The sequence below is a fragment of the Solanum verrucosum genome, unplaced genomic scaffold, assembly GCF_900185275.1.
Source record: "Solanum verrucosum unplaced genomic scaffold, falcon-dt-bn FXZP01000133.1, whole genome shotgun sequence".
In the NCBI taxonomy this organism is placed as follows: Eukaryota; Viridiplantae; Streptophyta; class Magnoliopsida; order Solanales; family Solanaceae; genus Solanum; species Solanum verrucosum.
In genome coordinates, this window is record NW_026020355.1 from 828,041 (window position 1) to 844,191 (window position 16,151).

At 32.2% G+C, this 16,151-nt stretch overlaps 1 protein-coding gene across 1 annotated transcript; it reads left to right on the top strand.

Moving 5' to 3' along the window:
- The first annotated feature begins 3,859 nt into the window (after nt 1–3,859).
- On the top strand, nt 3,860–9,964 carry LOC125837670 (fatty-acid-binding protein 2). Its single transcript, XM_049516754.1, has 10 exons — nt 3,860–4,422; nt 4,613–4,835; nt 6,659–6,734; nt 6,827–6,929; nt 8,136–8,204; nt 8,886–8,922; nt 9,030–9,104; nt 9,196–9,247; nt 9,350–9,394; nt 9,549–9,964. The coding sequence occupies exons 1-10, from the start codon at nt 3,926–3,928 to the stop codon at nt 9,644–9,646; spliced, it is 1,275 nt and encodes a 424-aa protein (XP_049372711.1). The 5' UTR covers nt 3,860–3,925; the 3' UTR covers nt 9,647–9,964.
- Nucleotides 9,965–16,151: the final 6,187 nt, after the last annotated feature.

Below are 16,151 nucleotides of genomic sequence, written 5' to 3' on the forward strand. Positions count from 1 at the left end.
ATAATAAAAGATGTTATTTTAAAATAAATTTTATCACAATAATTAACAAATTATTAATGATAAATTAGTAGACGATGAATTTCTCAATTGTCCTAAGAAGTATTCTCAATCAAATTGTTAGCTTCAAATTTACAAGTTATTAGTGTTTTTGTGTCATTTATTTTCTCTCTCTTAAAAATAATTTATCTTCTTACTTTATCTTGTAATTTTTTTAGAGATAGTATTTTTGTTGCTTAGTGTTAGCTTCAATTTGAACAATATGTCAATAATAATAAAAGAAGATATTATTTTAAACTAAATTTTATCAAATAATTTACATATTTATTAATGATAAATTTCTCAATTATCTAAAGAAGGATTCTCAATTAAATTGTCAGCTTCAAATTTAAATGTTATTAGTGTTTTTGGTATCATTTATTTTCTCCTTTTTAAAAATGATTTATCTTCTTAAGTTATCTTGTATTTTTATTAGAGATAGTATTTTTATTGCTTAGTGTTAGCTTCAAATTTGAATAATATGTCAATAATAATAATAAAATAAGATGTTATTTAAAATAAATTTTATCAAATAATTTACATATTATTAGTGATAAATTAGTAGATGATAAATTTCTCAATTATCCAAAGAGGGATTCTCAATTAAATTGTTAGCTTCAAATTTACATCTTATTAGTATTTTTGTGTCATTCATTTTCTCTCTTTAAAATTAATTTATCTTCTTACTTTATGTAGTATTTTTTTTAGAGATAGTATGAACATGTTTTTGTTGCTAAGTGTTAGCTTCAAATTTGAACAATATGTCAATAATAATAAAAGAAGACGTTATTTTAAAATAAATTTTATCAAATAATTTACATATTATTGATGATAAATTTCTCAATTGTCCAAAGAAGAATTCTCAATTAAATTGAAGCTTGAAACTAATTTTGTTGCATTTTGAATCTCTCATGTAAAACAGAAAAAAAAAATCTCTCATGTCAAGTTTGTATTCCTAATTTTATTTTATGAAATGAACAATTCCTTTTAGATTTTATGAATTTGTAACATAACATTAATAATTCTTGGACCGCGAAAATAATTATTCAGAGAATGGCATTTTCCTTCCTCATTTTTAAATCCTATTTAATTACTTTACTTTTTCAATATACAATTAAACTTCCTTAAACTTATACTCCTATATAAATTTTAAGGGTCATATATGAAATATTCTCTTTTTGATAATTAATACAAATTCCGTAATCAAATTTGTTGTAACATGTAAAATATACACTAACAAGAATATATAGAATTACAAGAAAAACAAAAAGGGTAATTAAAAAGGAAGAAGAGAGACACAATTTATTTTTACTTATTATTCTTTATCCCTCCTTCTTCAATTTTGGAGAGGCTAAAATAAATAGAATGTTGTACGAAAAAAATTTCCATCAATAGTATTAGAATGTAGCCAAAATGTTTAGACCTTTTATTGAGATTTTTGGCAACAATTTAAGTTGCTATAAAAGGATAAAGGGGACTAAGGGAGCATGAGTAAAACATTTATTAGATTTTTTAAGAAGTAAAAGCTTTATTTGATTATATTTTTCCTTGACTATTCTTAAGCTACTTACTTAATTAGGTAAAAACTTATTATTACTATATCTATAAGTTGTTGGTATGAATATCCAAATACACTTTTACAAATTAAAGTATAAAACAATTTCATATTAACTGAAACTTTTAAGACCTATTGTTATTTCAATTATTTGTAAGTAGTTCATTATTCAAGTTTATCACAAATTTTACATAAAAAAAAATTTCAAATTGCTCATTTTTCTTCTACTAAACTATATATATATACTCAACTACAAATGAGTTATTCAGAACTTTTGTTTTCAACTTTCTTCTTATTGTGTTGTTGTAATTATTTTCTTTTAAAATGTAATTGTAGGTTGGATTTAATTTTCAAATTAAGTTTTGCAATAACATATGAGTTGAGATTATAAACTTGAATAATCTTTTGGAACAAGAAAAGTAATCAAAACTATAATTTTAGATTGTTTATAATATTATAAACTATTAGATAAATATTAAATCATAAGTTTATAGATATTTTTTACCACGCGAAGTGCGGATAAGTTCTCTAGTTCATAAATAAGATAACATGATATAATACAATATTGATAAATCATGTATCTCTATGTTCCTTTTATAGATAAATATCAGTAATTATAAGCTTTTAAATATACATAATTTATAAAGAGTCAATAATAATAGTAACTAGTTATTATTTAATAAAAAAAATTCACGGCGAGCTTGAGTGTTTTCAAATTTTAAAACAATAGTGTTTTTTTACAAAATATAAATATATGAATCGAATTCTTCATTAAATTTTTTGAAATTCCAATTCAATTTTTTTAATTTAAAATTTAAAATCACGATCCATAATTAAATATTCAAATGCCTACCTAGATGCCATGTCCTTCGGTCGATTAAACAATCAACCACAAGTATTATTGCCGTCTATCACTATCACATGCCATCTACAACCACCATTACTAGTAATCACTACCACCAATGATTATATAAAAAATTTAAACATTTTATTATTATAGAATATTAAATTAATTTAGTAATTTATTTAACAAAAAATTAAAAATAAAAATAAATTTTATACTTTTAAATAAATAAATAATTTTCAATAAATATTTTAATATTTGTTTTTGAACTTCTTAATAATTATGCACATTTTGATATTTAAACATAAATTAATCTTAATAAAAAACAAATGAAGTTGAATGAACAAACGATCTTCGTAAGTGCCGTGTTTATAAAATGCTCTGTGGTGTCCCTACTACCTTTCCATAACAGCCAAACTTGTTGGAGGTGTAAAGACAAATGACCACCTCCTCCTACACTTGATACTTTTCTTGATTTTGACATTTTAAACCTTTTTTTTTATTTTTCGACTTATGTTCAAAATTTGTATTGGAGTCCACTTAAATTTAAATTGCATACTGCAAGGCTCATCAATATAATTTTCTCCATACCAAAAATTCAAATCTTAAACTTTTGATTAAAAATTAAACCGTCTCACTTTGTCACCACAACCCAACAAACTTGTAAGCTATGAGGCAAGTAGGAAGGGGAGTCACATTTTTTACTTTTGAAGGAAAAAGAGGAAAGAGGAGAGAAGGGTCGGTGATAGACTAAATTCCAATAGTGAATGAATATGAACACAAATGTTGGGCGAAAGGTTGAATGTTGAACAAATTTCACCTCTAATTCAACTTGCGGTTTTCCCTTTTTTCTTTAAATTTCCAATTCTTCCTATGATTCATTCAATTTAATAAAAAGGTGGAACAAACAGAAAAACAAATAATTGAAAAAGATACCTTTTTTTTCGTTTCTTTTCTAGAACCATAAAGCATATTCTTTCCTTTAAGGGGATAATTAACAAACTCATTCATAAACCCTAATGCACTTTTATTCTCAATCCAAGAATCTTTTTTTCTTGATCCACCCACATTTTTCAGGTTAGTTTTTCTATCTTTTTGTTATGGGTTTTGATTGCAATTTATGTTATGATTTTACCTGATGTGAAATTTATTAATGTAATGTGTTTTTTTTTCATAATATGTTGAAATGCCTCTTAATTTCCTTCATCATTGCATATGATATATCTATGTTTTAATTGCTTAAGCTTTTGTGTTTATTTTAGTCACTATTTTGAATTACTTGCCTCAATATTGTGTTTATGAAATGTATGGTGTTGAATGTTGATGGTAGCTAATGCTGTTTTTCCTAGTTTGCCTGCTGCATCATTCTTTTAATTCATTGTATGTGGATCAATATTTTCTAATTTGAATCATTGTTTGAGTAGGTGATTTCTGCCCGTATCGGTAGTGATAGGGGGCTAAAAGGCCCTTGTAGGAACTGATCACTAAATATGCGGAACAATTTCATGGATGGCGATTGGAGTTCATCAGAAATGTTCCCAATTGATCCTCTCATGCCGTATGGATTTGGAGCCAATTTCCTCTCTCATATATCATTGATTGTTGATGGTTCTAGAAATTTATATGTGCCTGGAAGTCAGGCACTTCAAGAAGCTTTTAAGTGCTTTTCAAAATATACTGGCGCGCTGCTAGTCTGGTTTGCCACTGGATCGAACTCCAGAGGTAATAACCAAATATCAGGCGGTTATCAAGGTTCAAGAAATACAAGGTCTAGAATGTCAATTCAAACACAAGAAACAACTTCAAGTAGACATTATTTTATGGAACTCTTCTGGCAATCAAGATGCAAAGGGGAAATTACCATCCCAGTGATATTTAGGAAGATTTCAAAGTTCACTCTGAATCAAATGTACAAAGAAGCAAAACATCTTCAATCAATTCCTATTCTCTCACTAGCTGCTGCTTTAGTACCTCCATTTGACAATTTGTAAGCTTTTATTCTCAATAAATTTCATTGTGAACTCTTTTAACTCTGATTTCTTATGAGATGGATTTATTTAAAGCCATATACATTACCTTCACAGAAAGAAAAAGAAAAAGAATCCCATTTAGGTTTTGACTACTGCTTTTGCGTTGAGGTTCTTATAATTGTTTTTGGTCAAATGAATGATTATCAGCTCTGGTGATGTTCTATCTGTTCAACTGGATAGTAGTGCTATGGAATCACAGAGTGGTGACGATCACCGGCCCTGTGAGGTTGATCACCGGGGATGTGATAATTCGTTTTTTCAGAATTTAAATTGGTCTAGACATGCAGTTGAGCCCAGAACAGGTATTGAGTTTCCTACTATCTTGGACAACCTAATAGCTGGGGAGCGAAATTCCAGTTTCACATCAGAGGTAAATATGTCAAACATGAACTACTGGTATTCAACTGATAATTGAAATGGATATTTCTTGTGATACTCAATGCAGTTCTTAGATTTAGCTATTCATACTTTACAAGGGTCCTATCCTGCAATTATTTTTTTGTTCAGCAGTAATTGCACCACTTTGATCATTACTCCTCTATATTGCGATCCCAGCTTAAATGGACTGTCCAATTGGACTGTTTGGTTTCTGACTTGCTATTTGGTTCAGTTAATTTAGTGTTGTGGTTCCTGAATCTTGTTAATTAATGGCCAAATTGATGATACTGAAGTTAGGTTTGCTTCCAAACTGAAGAAGATATGTGCATTCTGTTATGACTATTTGATTTTAGGCTTCAGTCTTCTAGCCATTTAAGTAAGAGAAGAGTAGACACCCAGAGAAGAAGAGAAAAGGGCAATCCATTTTAACTTTGCAACATAACAATTACCAAACCAGACATTAGTGAATGCAACAGTGAAAAATATTAATATAATCAATTCCATGGTTTCAAACATGAAATCCCAAAAAGAAAACAATAGGAAAAGGAAAAAATATATAACCAGACTGCAAAATTATTTGAGTCAACACAGTAAGGAACCTCCCCCCTACTTTTCTCTTATGGACTAAACAATGGACTTGCTCATATTACTAGTCTCAAACTTGGATAAAGGAGGATACTGGTAGTTTATGGCGAACATAAAATTAGTCTATTAATGATGATTCATCATATATACATTTGGCCGTGCTCACCTAGGCACTCTTTGTCAAAGTAGAGCGAAATGGATTGTGAGGATTCATATGCTGATCCAAACTAGTTTGGGCTAATAGATTGAGTGTAGACATTAATGAGATACATATACATATACCATATAATTAAGAGAGGGAGAGTGATCATTGAGGTCGGTAGCGTATAGGTGATTCAGGAGAGGACAGTGAATAACTGGGAAGTTCAGAATGAAACAAGGAGGAGGGAAAAAAAGCCCCATAAATTCTAAATGCTTACTGGAGAAAGAAGAAAAGGAGATACTGATTTAGACATGTCGATTTTATCCCTGCTATAATATGGGAGAAGATTACCTGTAACCTTGGAAAAGCTAAATTGGTTACTATACCCATTAACAATTCTTTAATAACGTGCAGTTAATGTTAGTCGGTTTTGTAGAAATAAATTAGAAAGAGCCACCACTATCCCAGAAACTAAACTTGGAAAAGAAGAAGAAAGGGAACGCATTGTAAGAAAAAAATGACCAAAGCAATTAAGCGAATATGGTACTTTGGATGCTTTCTACAACTATGCCTTGATGTGAAAAGTTACTTCTTAGATTCTTTCCTTCCAACATTTGGTAGTATTAATTATGTCATCATAATATTAAGAGGAAAAAGTTAATTTCACCATTATCTTAGTTGCATTGCCTTATTTCGTTTCTGGCTGATCAATGTCCTTTTGCCTAGTTCACTATTTACATAGATAAGATATTAGTGAAAAGTTGAAGCGGTAAAGGTAGAGTGTCTAACTATTACCTTTCTCGAACAAAAGAATAAAAAAAGTAGTCACTGACTAGGATCTTGCATGACATTTCCAATAGTCGATGCTATGATATTATTTGATTTTGTAAGATCATGGCATTGGTCTGAGAAAATGTAATCTTGAATTCTCTCTCCAGATTTCCATTTCCCATACTATCTGACTGAAATCTTAATCAGAGTTCAGACATTGTTATGCTGTAGTTATGAGTTTAGTAGCCAATAAAAGTTCAAAATGACTTTTTTAAATTGTTCATAAAAGTTTAAAATGACTTCTGCTTGAATTTTAGGTCCTTGTTGGGACTGGATCCAGAATAATGAAAATTATCAGAATTAAATCTCTAAAGGTTTATGCATTTGGCTTCTGTAAGTTCCAGCTCTTCCCTAGACTGCCCTGAGCTCTATAGCAAGTTGAAAAGTTCCATCTTCAGAGCTTAACTATCTTTTGTTATGTATAGATGTGCATCCTTTTGATGTCTGCCGGAAGTTGGGTTGGAAATATGCCTCAGTTCCTTTTTGTGAACTGAACAAGCAACAAGATTTTTATCAGGATCTTCTCAGGTATGCATTTATTGTAAGCATCCCAATGTCTCTGCCTCTCTGGAGTTAAATACTTGCTCTTATGCATATCTTTTCCTTTTGCCATGGTCTTAACATTGTCATTCTTGAATCTGGCACAACGTTCTTGAGGTTTTGCCTCTGAAGTTAAGTTTAAAATTGTTTAGTGCTTAAGTTTGCACTTACTTTCTGATAAGTAACTTTTTGAATCTACATTGCCTGTTTCGATGTTTGGATTTTTGGTTCTAGTTGTAGTAATTGATGTTCAAATCTCCAGGTAATATATTTTGTTTTCCTGAGCTGGTAAAATGAAGTTATGTATTATACAGTAGGAATGCTCTGTATCTCTGTACTTTTGCAGTATCTCCTTGGTCCTCTGTTGATGAATTTTATCTTATCTTATTAAAGAGAATGAACTGTGTCGTGTGGCCTCAATTATGCCCATTAGTGAACTAACCAAGCTGCTTTCTTCATTTCTTTTGCTGCTTTGATAGTCCATGTTTTCACTCCTTCTCTTCATCCTACACCATCTATATAGCTTTTCCTCTCTTCTTGTTAAAGTTACTCCTTTTCATCTAGTTTTTTCTGTTTCTTTTCTCCCCTATGCTTCACTAGAAACCTTTTACCATCACCAGTATCAACTGGTGACTTCATGGGTAATGATCATATCTCCTATGCACATCAATGATTTAGATTGTAAGTATCATTCTTGTGTTGCTATTCCAACCAATTCTTGAACATTAGCCTTATCACGTGATCCAACACAATCCTGTACTTAAATATTGTATCCAATTGCATGACTGCAAGTGGCTTATAAAACTACAAAATTTTAGTAATCATATATGATGACTCCCCCCACCCCCCACCCCCACCCCCCCCCCCCCCCCCACACACACAAAAAAAAAAGAAGGGAACACCTAAGTGTGTCAAGTTGAGCGGTGTAGGATCTTTTCCCCACAAATGGTATTGTATGGTTCATTTGTTCATCTTTGAAGCACCCTAATTATACACTCGCACAAGTGAAATGGGTGGATTAGCGTGGGGGATTAATGGGTTAGATTTTGAAATGTTGAGTTCAGGGTTAGACACTTGAGAAGCAACACTAGCCTTTGAGCTCAAGAAGCATATGCCATTCTGTTTATGAAGTGATTAGAGGTTGTGCTGTGTTGCTATTGTTTTCTCACACCAGTGCTGTTGGACGTTCTGCAGGGAAGACATAAGCATGACCGTAAGGCTTGTTGTTAGCTGCAATGGAATCAAAATCAACACAGTTCGAGAGTATGTTGAAATTTCTCTCCAGATCTTGAAAAGCTTTGCTCTCACCCTTTCATGTTACCATGTTGGACATTGTGTTTCCATCAGATAAAATCCTGTTTTAAAAATCAAATAGTTCACTATTTCATGAATTGTTTTCAAAATTATGAGTAATTAGCTAAATATGACTTACTTCCCACTTCCTTATATTGAAAAAGTGACAACTTTTAAACCAATCAAAAAAGAAAAAATGAAACCTTTAATTGTTACTTGTGACCTCAATACTGTTGAAGAATCGATTTGTAAGAGCTGTCATTGCTCCTCTTGATAATTGTATCGAGGCAATTAATGATATTGAATTTCAAATTGAGAAGTGCCTTGAAACTGCATCCACTATTATGTTAAAAGGAAAAAAAATACCTCTGTTCCACTTAGTTTGATACTTCCATTATTAATCCTTTCCAATACGAACGAACATTCCTATATTTTCTTATTGAGAAGCCATGGAAATGTTTAAGACCATAAGTTTCAAAAGTTCTATAGCCACACAAATGTTATGATATATTTAGGTCCACAAGTTTCGAACTTTGTCCCAGTTTAATTACAAAAGTCTCTTGAGTGAAATTTCCAAACACATGGAAGCCTTCAAATTTGCCATTCATAGACTCATATTCTGAACTCTGTTTCAATTGCCACTTTCTGCAGTGTTTTTGAGAAATCTCTTCGAGCTCGGTTGTTCAAGGTCAGCCCAACAGTTGTCTTCCACTCACAGTTATTTTTCCTAGGTATTTACTACTGCCAGAGAAGAAAAAGACCCTCAATACTGACACTCTTTGTTTCCCTTTACAGGCAAATCCTGACACCGATTATCACTGTCTAGAAACATTTGGTTCTATGTTCTCTCAAGATATTCCTATACATGCAGTAAGCAAGCTATAACCTTCCCACCATCCATTTATTCTAGGAAGCCTCCTCATCCATTATTATAATATATATACATGACTGAAATTTTCAGGGTACCACAATCAATTTTCGACGAACAACTGATGGACATTTAATTACTGAGAGTAAGTTAAATATATTTTAGATCACATATTCTTCTATTTGCTTATTCTTTTAATAAGGGGATTATGCAAAACATCTCACTTTTGGACTACTATTCTTCGCAGTCGGGGGCAACCATATTGGAGCAGTTCAGAGTAGAGAATTGTGTAGTAAGTGAACTGTACTTTAATTTATTACTAGGCACTTCTGGACATACTATGCCAAGTGGGGCAAGATGTTGATTATTCTTGGGGAACTAACTAGAAGGAGAAAATGTATGGGATAAAGATAGATTCTTACACTTGTTATTCTTGCCTTCTCCAGGGGCAATTTTTGATATGTACATTGGCGATGTTCCTATATGTGAGGAAACAAAAGAAGAGATCGGGAAAAATGTTGCAAGTATCATTAGGGGGTGTTAAAAAGATGGGGTTTTATCCTTCTGCTTCTACAAGAGCTTATTTGCTGGTAATGGCTCAGGTTCTTCTGAACTTGACTTCATAGTGCAGTTCATCGCGTCTCGAGTACTAGACATAAATCTCAAAATGAACATAGGTTTCACGAGGATAAACGATTGTTAGGCTTATATATGTAGAATTCATTTATTTTAGGCAGGGTTCTTATATTCAAAATCGATTAGAATACCTTGTTGGCGAGCTGCCCCTCTGCCAACTGTTGTAAATGAAAAGAGGGCTTGTTCTGCATTTTTTGGGCTCAAGCTTCTCTCATATTCTGTATAATATTGGTTGATCTTGTCAAGTGATTTGTAGTATTATAAAAATCTGCTAGTTAGATAGGATATAGATTAAAATGAGTAAGAATTATAGGATTGGCAACATGGCTGCATATATAGGCCAATATACTTCAAATTCATTCGAGAAAGGTAGAACCATTGGCACCACTTTTCATTTAGATATTTTTAGTGAGACATATATTGTAAACACCCTTAGTAGCATCTTATTGTATTATTTTGACACTTTTCGCTGATATGATATGATGAGTGTAATAAATTCAAAATTGCAGGTTTATTTAGTAAGTTTTTTTCTGCTCTTCCCCATTTTTCCAGTCACTACCTCCCACCATTTTCCCAAAAATTAAATCCCTTTAATGATACTCCCAATATCTCTTTATCTCTTATAGAAAAATTTATTTGAATTTTGTTTTCCATATCACTTCTAACAAAAAAGTGAAGAAAATATATTGTCTCAAAATATATGTACAAGAAAATAAAAAAATCAAATTTGATAATTAACTCTTAAAGGAGAAAAACTTCACCAAGAACACACTTTATGCCACAAAAATCATGAACATAAATTTGGAAAAGATTGGTAAATAACCGTACTTGAGGTAAATCTCACTATCATATATCATGAACAACTCAACTTTTCTACAACTAGACTTATGACTAATTGTGACTACTTCAATGAACAATCCAATCCCAAAAATTGATTTTTTATTTGATTTTCTTCATATATTTGGCTAGCTTCATAAGTTAATTAACAATGAAGGAGTTAATGCTTAGAGACAATTGAAGAACATATTTAAATCGAAAAACTCAACCTTCATTGAAGGAGCTTATGCTTAGAGAAAACAATTGTGGTGGGATGGGGGTGACGGAGCTGCAAAATTGTTTCATAATAAAATTTTGGTCAACACCTTTTTTCGTAATCGTTTGGACTAAAGGCTACCTGTCCTTGATTCATTGAACACTTTGTTATTATTTTGATAATTATTTTTTCTCTTTAATTTGGGTATATATAATGATGTGACAATTTAAATAAGTCGCAATGCAATTGGTCATTTGATTCATGTTGGAAGTGATTGTAACCACATACTAAGGCTTTTAATTAATAGAGATTCAAGTGTGAATTTGAGCTTGTTAGATTATTGGATTAATTACAAATATACACACCATTATTTTTCATAATTTTCATTATTTCCTACCATTTTAAAATATTTTTAAAATCTCTTATTTTCACTCAATTCTCAAATCATCCGGATACATAAGTATTTTAGCCTTAACCCACATTTTTCCTTCCTTTTTCTACTCCATTAATCTATTCTAATTTCACTCCACAATCTTATCAGTTAGAATTTTCATCTCAATTTGAATTTCAAAAGAATTCTCTCTCTAGTCAATCAAATTTAAACCACTGAATTAGGTACTTTTCATATTCTCCATTGTCATTTTTTTCAAAAAAATTTTTTTACCCTTTTTTCCTGATATATATGATTCTCCGTTCATCCTTGTTTTATGCAAATATCATATTCATATTTAAGATGTTGATACATAACCCTAATGTTGTTGAATCTTCAATTAGTTTTATCATGTTCAATATAAATGTACTTGATACATAAACACTACCTAATGTATTATTTGCATGTATCAAGTTTTTCAATGTATCATCAGTCTTATTCAAATTAAAAAGGTTATATAGACAATAACAAATCAGTTGTGTGTTATATATCTGCACTCTTTAATATTTGTTCAGTTTTATCCAGCTTAGAATGTGATGTATATGTACATGTTACCCAATAATAATCTTGATACATAAAAACTCAGACGACATGGAACAATCTGCAAACATTAAAAAAATTCAGTGATACATTATATGAAATACATTTTTTTTCAATTTTCAAAGCAAGACCTATCTAACAACAAACTAACACATATCGATACAATTTTATAACCATCTTATAACATGTACTAGGTACATTAAAATTATCAATGATACAACCATTCACAAAAACTCAAGATTGATATATATTAATGTATCATCCACATTTGTCTTGATCAAAACAAGTAATTTACATATCTTAATTGTTACACTATTTATATGTACAATATACACAATAATGACTTGATACATTATACAAATATGTGATACACATGTATCATATACAATATGTTATGATGATACATTTTTATACAAATCGCATTCGAATACAAAATAATGGCCACATCATAATCTATAGATACAAAATTACAATACACGCGGGTCGTTTACCACTAATGTATTATGACTTACATATTCACATCAAAACGACAAAACAAAACTATAACAATGATACATTTAAAAAAAAACTATACACCAATAGTGGAGAGAGCAGAGGGAATGGTAGAGGAGGTGGTTGAACGGTCGAAGATGGATAAGGAGATAATACAAAAGATAATTCCTTCATCGAATAAGAAGCCAGTGAATTAATGGCACAAACACCATATGGCAAATCACTATTTCTTCTTATATATTCATACCTCTCCACTCCCCATGATGTACCCCATGATTTCTTGATTATCCGGTAGTCATCATATTTCTAACTTTTGATTTTATCACAATCATTTGATTTGCATTCTTTTTCTTCCTATTTTTTCTTGATTTTACATCAAAACCCGTGATTTTTTTTATCAATTGAGCAACTTTTTCTAACTTGAGAAATATCAATCATTGTTGTATCATCAATTACTTCAATCTTGAGTGAACACCTCACAGACCTATCATCTTTCTTCTCTTCCATATTAAAACTGTTTTTTGCTTCATTTTTCTTGAGAGAACAAAATGCACGTCATTTTTTATATTCTTGAGAGAAGAAAGGGCAAAGAAATGTGTAAAAAGGAGTAACAGATAAGAGTACCCCTCTATACAATTGAAAATCAGCAATCGTTCCATCGATGTTAACATTGACAGGTTGTTGAGCAACAACACAAAGAAGGAAAATTCCTCCTGTGAAACTTTTACGATTTCGAATTGATGGAGAAGATAAAAATCTGAATTTTAATTTTTGTGAAGCTGTTACATATTGGAATTGATTGATATCAATCAAATATGCGTGATTTATGGGAAAGAAAATCAATTTAATGTTAATATTCCATATTAAGCGCAACAGGCAAGTTTTATAATGTATCACATAATGTATCTGGATGAAACTTATGTATCCGGATGGCTGATATTTTAAGGGATTTTTGTAAAATAGAAAAGAGTAGGGATATGATGTAATTTAGGTCTTACACTATGAGATTTATGTAAGTTATACTAGATTATTTGGGATTGGGCTGGGATTTCAAGCTAGATTGAGTCACTTTGTGAATCCATCGTGCCATGATATCCTTATGATGAGGATAAATTGGTCGATATGGTACTTTCTGGAGCGCTTTTAGTCGAGTTCGACTCATGACCGTTCTCTTAGTTATGGTTCGAGCTCTAGCTTGTCACTTTGTTGGGTTCGAGGCCTACCGATCTATTAGTCATGGTTCGAGTTCGACGCAGCATTATTAGATGGGTTTGAGTCTAGACAAAATTGTTCTATTAGATTCTTTAGAGTGCCTTCGCCGTGATTCGAGTTTTGGGTCGGCCGTTTCAGTTCTAGAATATATTTAGTCTTAGTTAGAGATATCATTAGCTCTTTCGTGTATTCATCAGACTTATGGGGGTCCATTTGAGATATTTTCCTTTCAATTGTGCATGAGTGTACCTTCTAGCATATGGCGGTCCAATTAAGTTATAGTTAGTTGTTTTACTCTACCTCTCCGCTACGTGTTAGATTACTGAGGCGCATGGTTAGACTTATCGATATTGTTCCTTCCTTTTGCCTCCTAGTTACTGTTTTACTTCTTACTTATGTATCTACTTTCTACGCTCAGTTGACTTATGATGCCTACTAGGTATCTGCTGTTTTGGAACTCATGCAACACTATGCATCTGTTTTCCTTGATGTAGATCTGAGTCAACGACAATGATCTTGTGCAGTTGTTGGGACATTCGATGATTGAGGGTGAACTAATGGCGTTCTAATTTGTCTCATCTCCATCTATTTATAGCTTTTGGTTAGTCTGTTGTGTTCGAGACTGTAACGACATGATTCCGTTGTTAGGAAAAAGCCAATGGGAAAATAATTGGGGTCAAAAAACTTTTTGGTAGTAGCTTGAAATTTCCTAGCCTAGTCCAATTTTGGATGAAATCGAAGTCAATGAGATCTAGGAAAAACTGGTAACAAATGAGAGATCTAATTATGAATTTGATTATATGAGTAGATAGTTAAGACGTTAAGTAACCCGTACGACTTTACAAAATTGAGTTCGGGTGAGTAGAACTCCCGAAATCGATTTTAGCGTGAACGATATTTTCTAAGCATCGTTGGTTAAAGGTGTGTTGTGAAATGGGGGTCTTGGAATTATTAAAATAGCTTACTGATTTTGTGCAAGCGGCTGGGCAGGATTTCTGCAGCCAAAGCGGGGCCGTTGTAGCGGGGTGAGGACCACTGTGGCGGGTTCGACACGACTTAAGGTCGTAAATAAATCCCAAAACATCTTTATTCTGCACTTTTCGATTTTTAGAGCTAAGGAACGACCCCAGGTGATTTCATGACAATTTTCCACTATTTTTTAGGCTAAAGATCACGAACAAGCGGGAAGAATCCAGAAAGGGAAGATTCAAGTGTCTTAAGGGATTCAAGCTTGGATTCGAGGTAGGTGATGGTTGTGATTTCATGTTGGTGTAATATATGTTTGTAATTGCTCATTATAATACATGTATGTATGTGAATGTTGCGTTATTGATCACTCTAATCGTAAATGAGGATAATTGAATAATTGTATGTCATGAATCACCTCTTGTTGTATGATTGTGAGAATATACATTGTGATTGTGATTGTGGTTTGTTGAATGGAACGGGTGTTGCGTTCCGACACACTAACTTGGATCGGTTTCCACGTTTCGGCATAAGCATGGGATCGGTTTCCACGTTTCGGCATTAATATAGGATCGGTTGCCACGTTCCGACAAAAACATGGGATCGAGTACCACGTTTTGGTATGCTAATAGTTTGGGTGTGTGTTCCATGAGAGGACCATTGAATTGTGTTGTGTATCTACTTGTGATTATTACGTTCATATCTAATGATTATTGATATTGAAAGACTGTATGTTGCTCTAAATTGATAACCAATGTGTATTATTGAGAACGTGGAATGCTACATTGATCCTGAAAAGATGACTAATATTGTATATATTTGGTATATGCTTGTTTTATAATGTTGTGGTTACTTGCATGTGTTTTACTTATTAGGATAGCTGCGTGATCTTACCAGTATACTGTGATTGTGTACTGATATTGCACTTGCTTGTTCTTTGTTGAGTGCAGAGCATCTTCAGGCAGCTATTGATAGAACTCAGCTAGATGACTTTTGAGCGTGACCGGATTCAAGGGTGAGCAGTTCTTTCAGGCTGCCATGGATCTTTATTGTTTAAGTCCACTCTTTTCGGACTCAGGCTATTTGTTTAAGGTGTTTGCTTAGTTTCGGGGTTGTACCTCTTGTTCTTAGACTTGTCGTTAGAAGAGTTTTTTTACAATGACTTTCAGGTTCTAGGGGTTTTTCTTTCGCATTAGTTTGGTTAGTTGTTTGTTAAAACCTTGGAGTTTATGGGGACTCCATTTTTATAGTTATTTAAACCTGCTTCTATATTTTTAAATGCCTTAGTTTTCATAGAATTTGTTTGTTTGAGTTGTAGTAATGGTTCTCCCACCGGAGGGTTTGTGTGGGTGCCAATCACAACGGTTTGGGTCGTGACAAAGTTGGTATCAGAGCCCTAGGTTCGTTGATCTCATTGTACCAAAACAAGTCTAGTAGAATCTTGCGGAACGGTATGATAACGTTTGTACTTTTCTTCGAGAGACTATAGGACTTTAGGAAAAATTCACTTATTGCTACTCCTTCGTGCTATGACTTGAATCCAATTGGTATCTGGGTAATGCAAATTGATATCTTTCCTCCTTCACTCTATGGTCCGAACTAGAGCAACAAAATTGGTAATACCATTACTAGTAAGAGAGGATGTGTATAGACTACAGACAGCTGAATAGGGTCACCATTCAGAATAAGTATCAATTGCCTCGGATATATGGCATTTTTGACCAATTGCAAGGTGCATCA

Coding starts and splice junctions, on each gene's coding strand:
- LOC125837670 (XM_049516754.1), top strand. CDS start 3,926: ATGCGGAACAATTTCATGGATGGCGATTGGAGTTCATCAGAAATGTTC. Junction 6,735..6,826: donor GGTTTATGCATTTGGCTTCT/GTAAGTTCCAGC, acceptor TGTTATGTATAG/ATGTGCATCCTTTTGATGTC. Junction 8,205..8,885: donor AAAATCAACACAGTTCGAGA/GTATGTTGAAAT, acceptor CACTTTCTGCAG/TGTTTTTGAGAAATCTCTTC.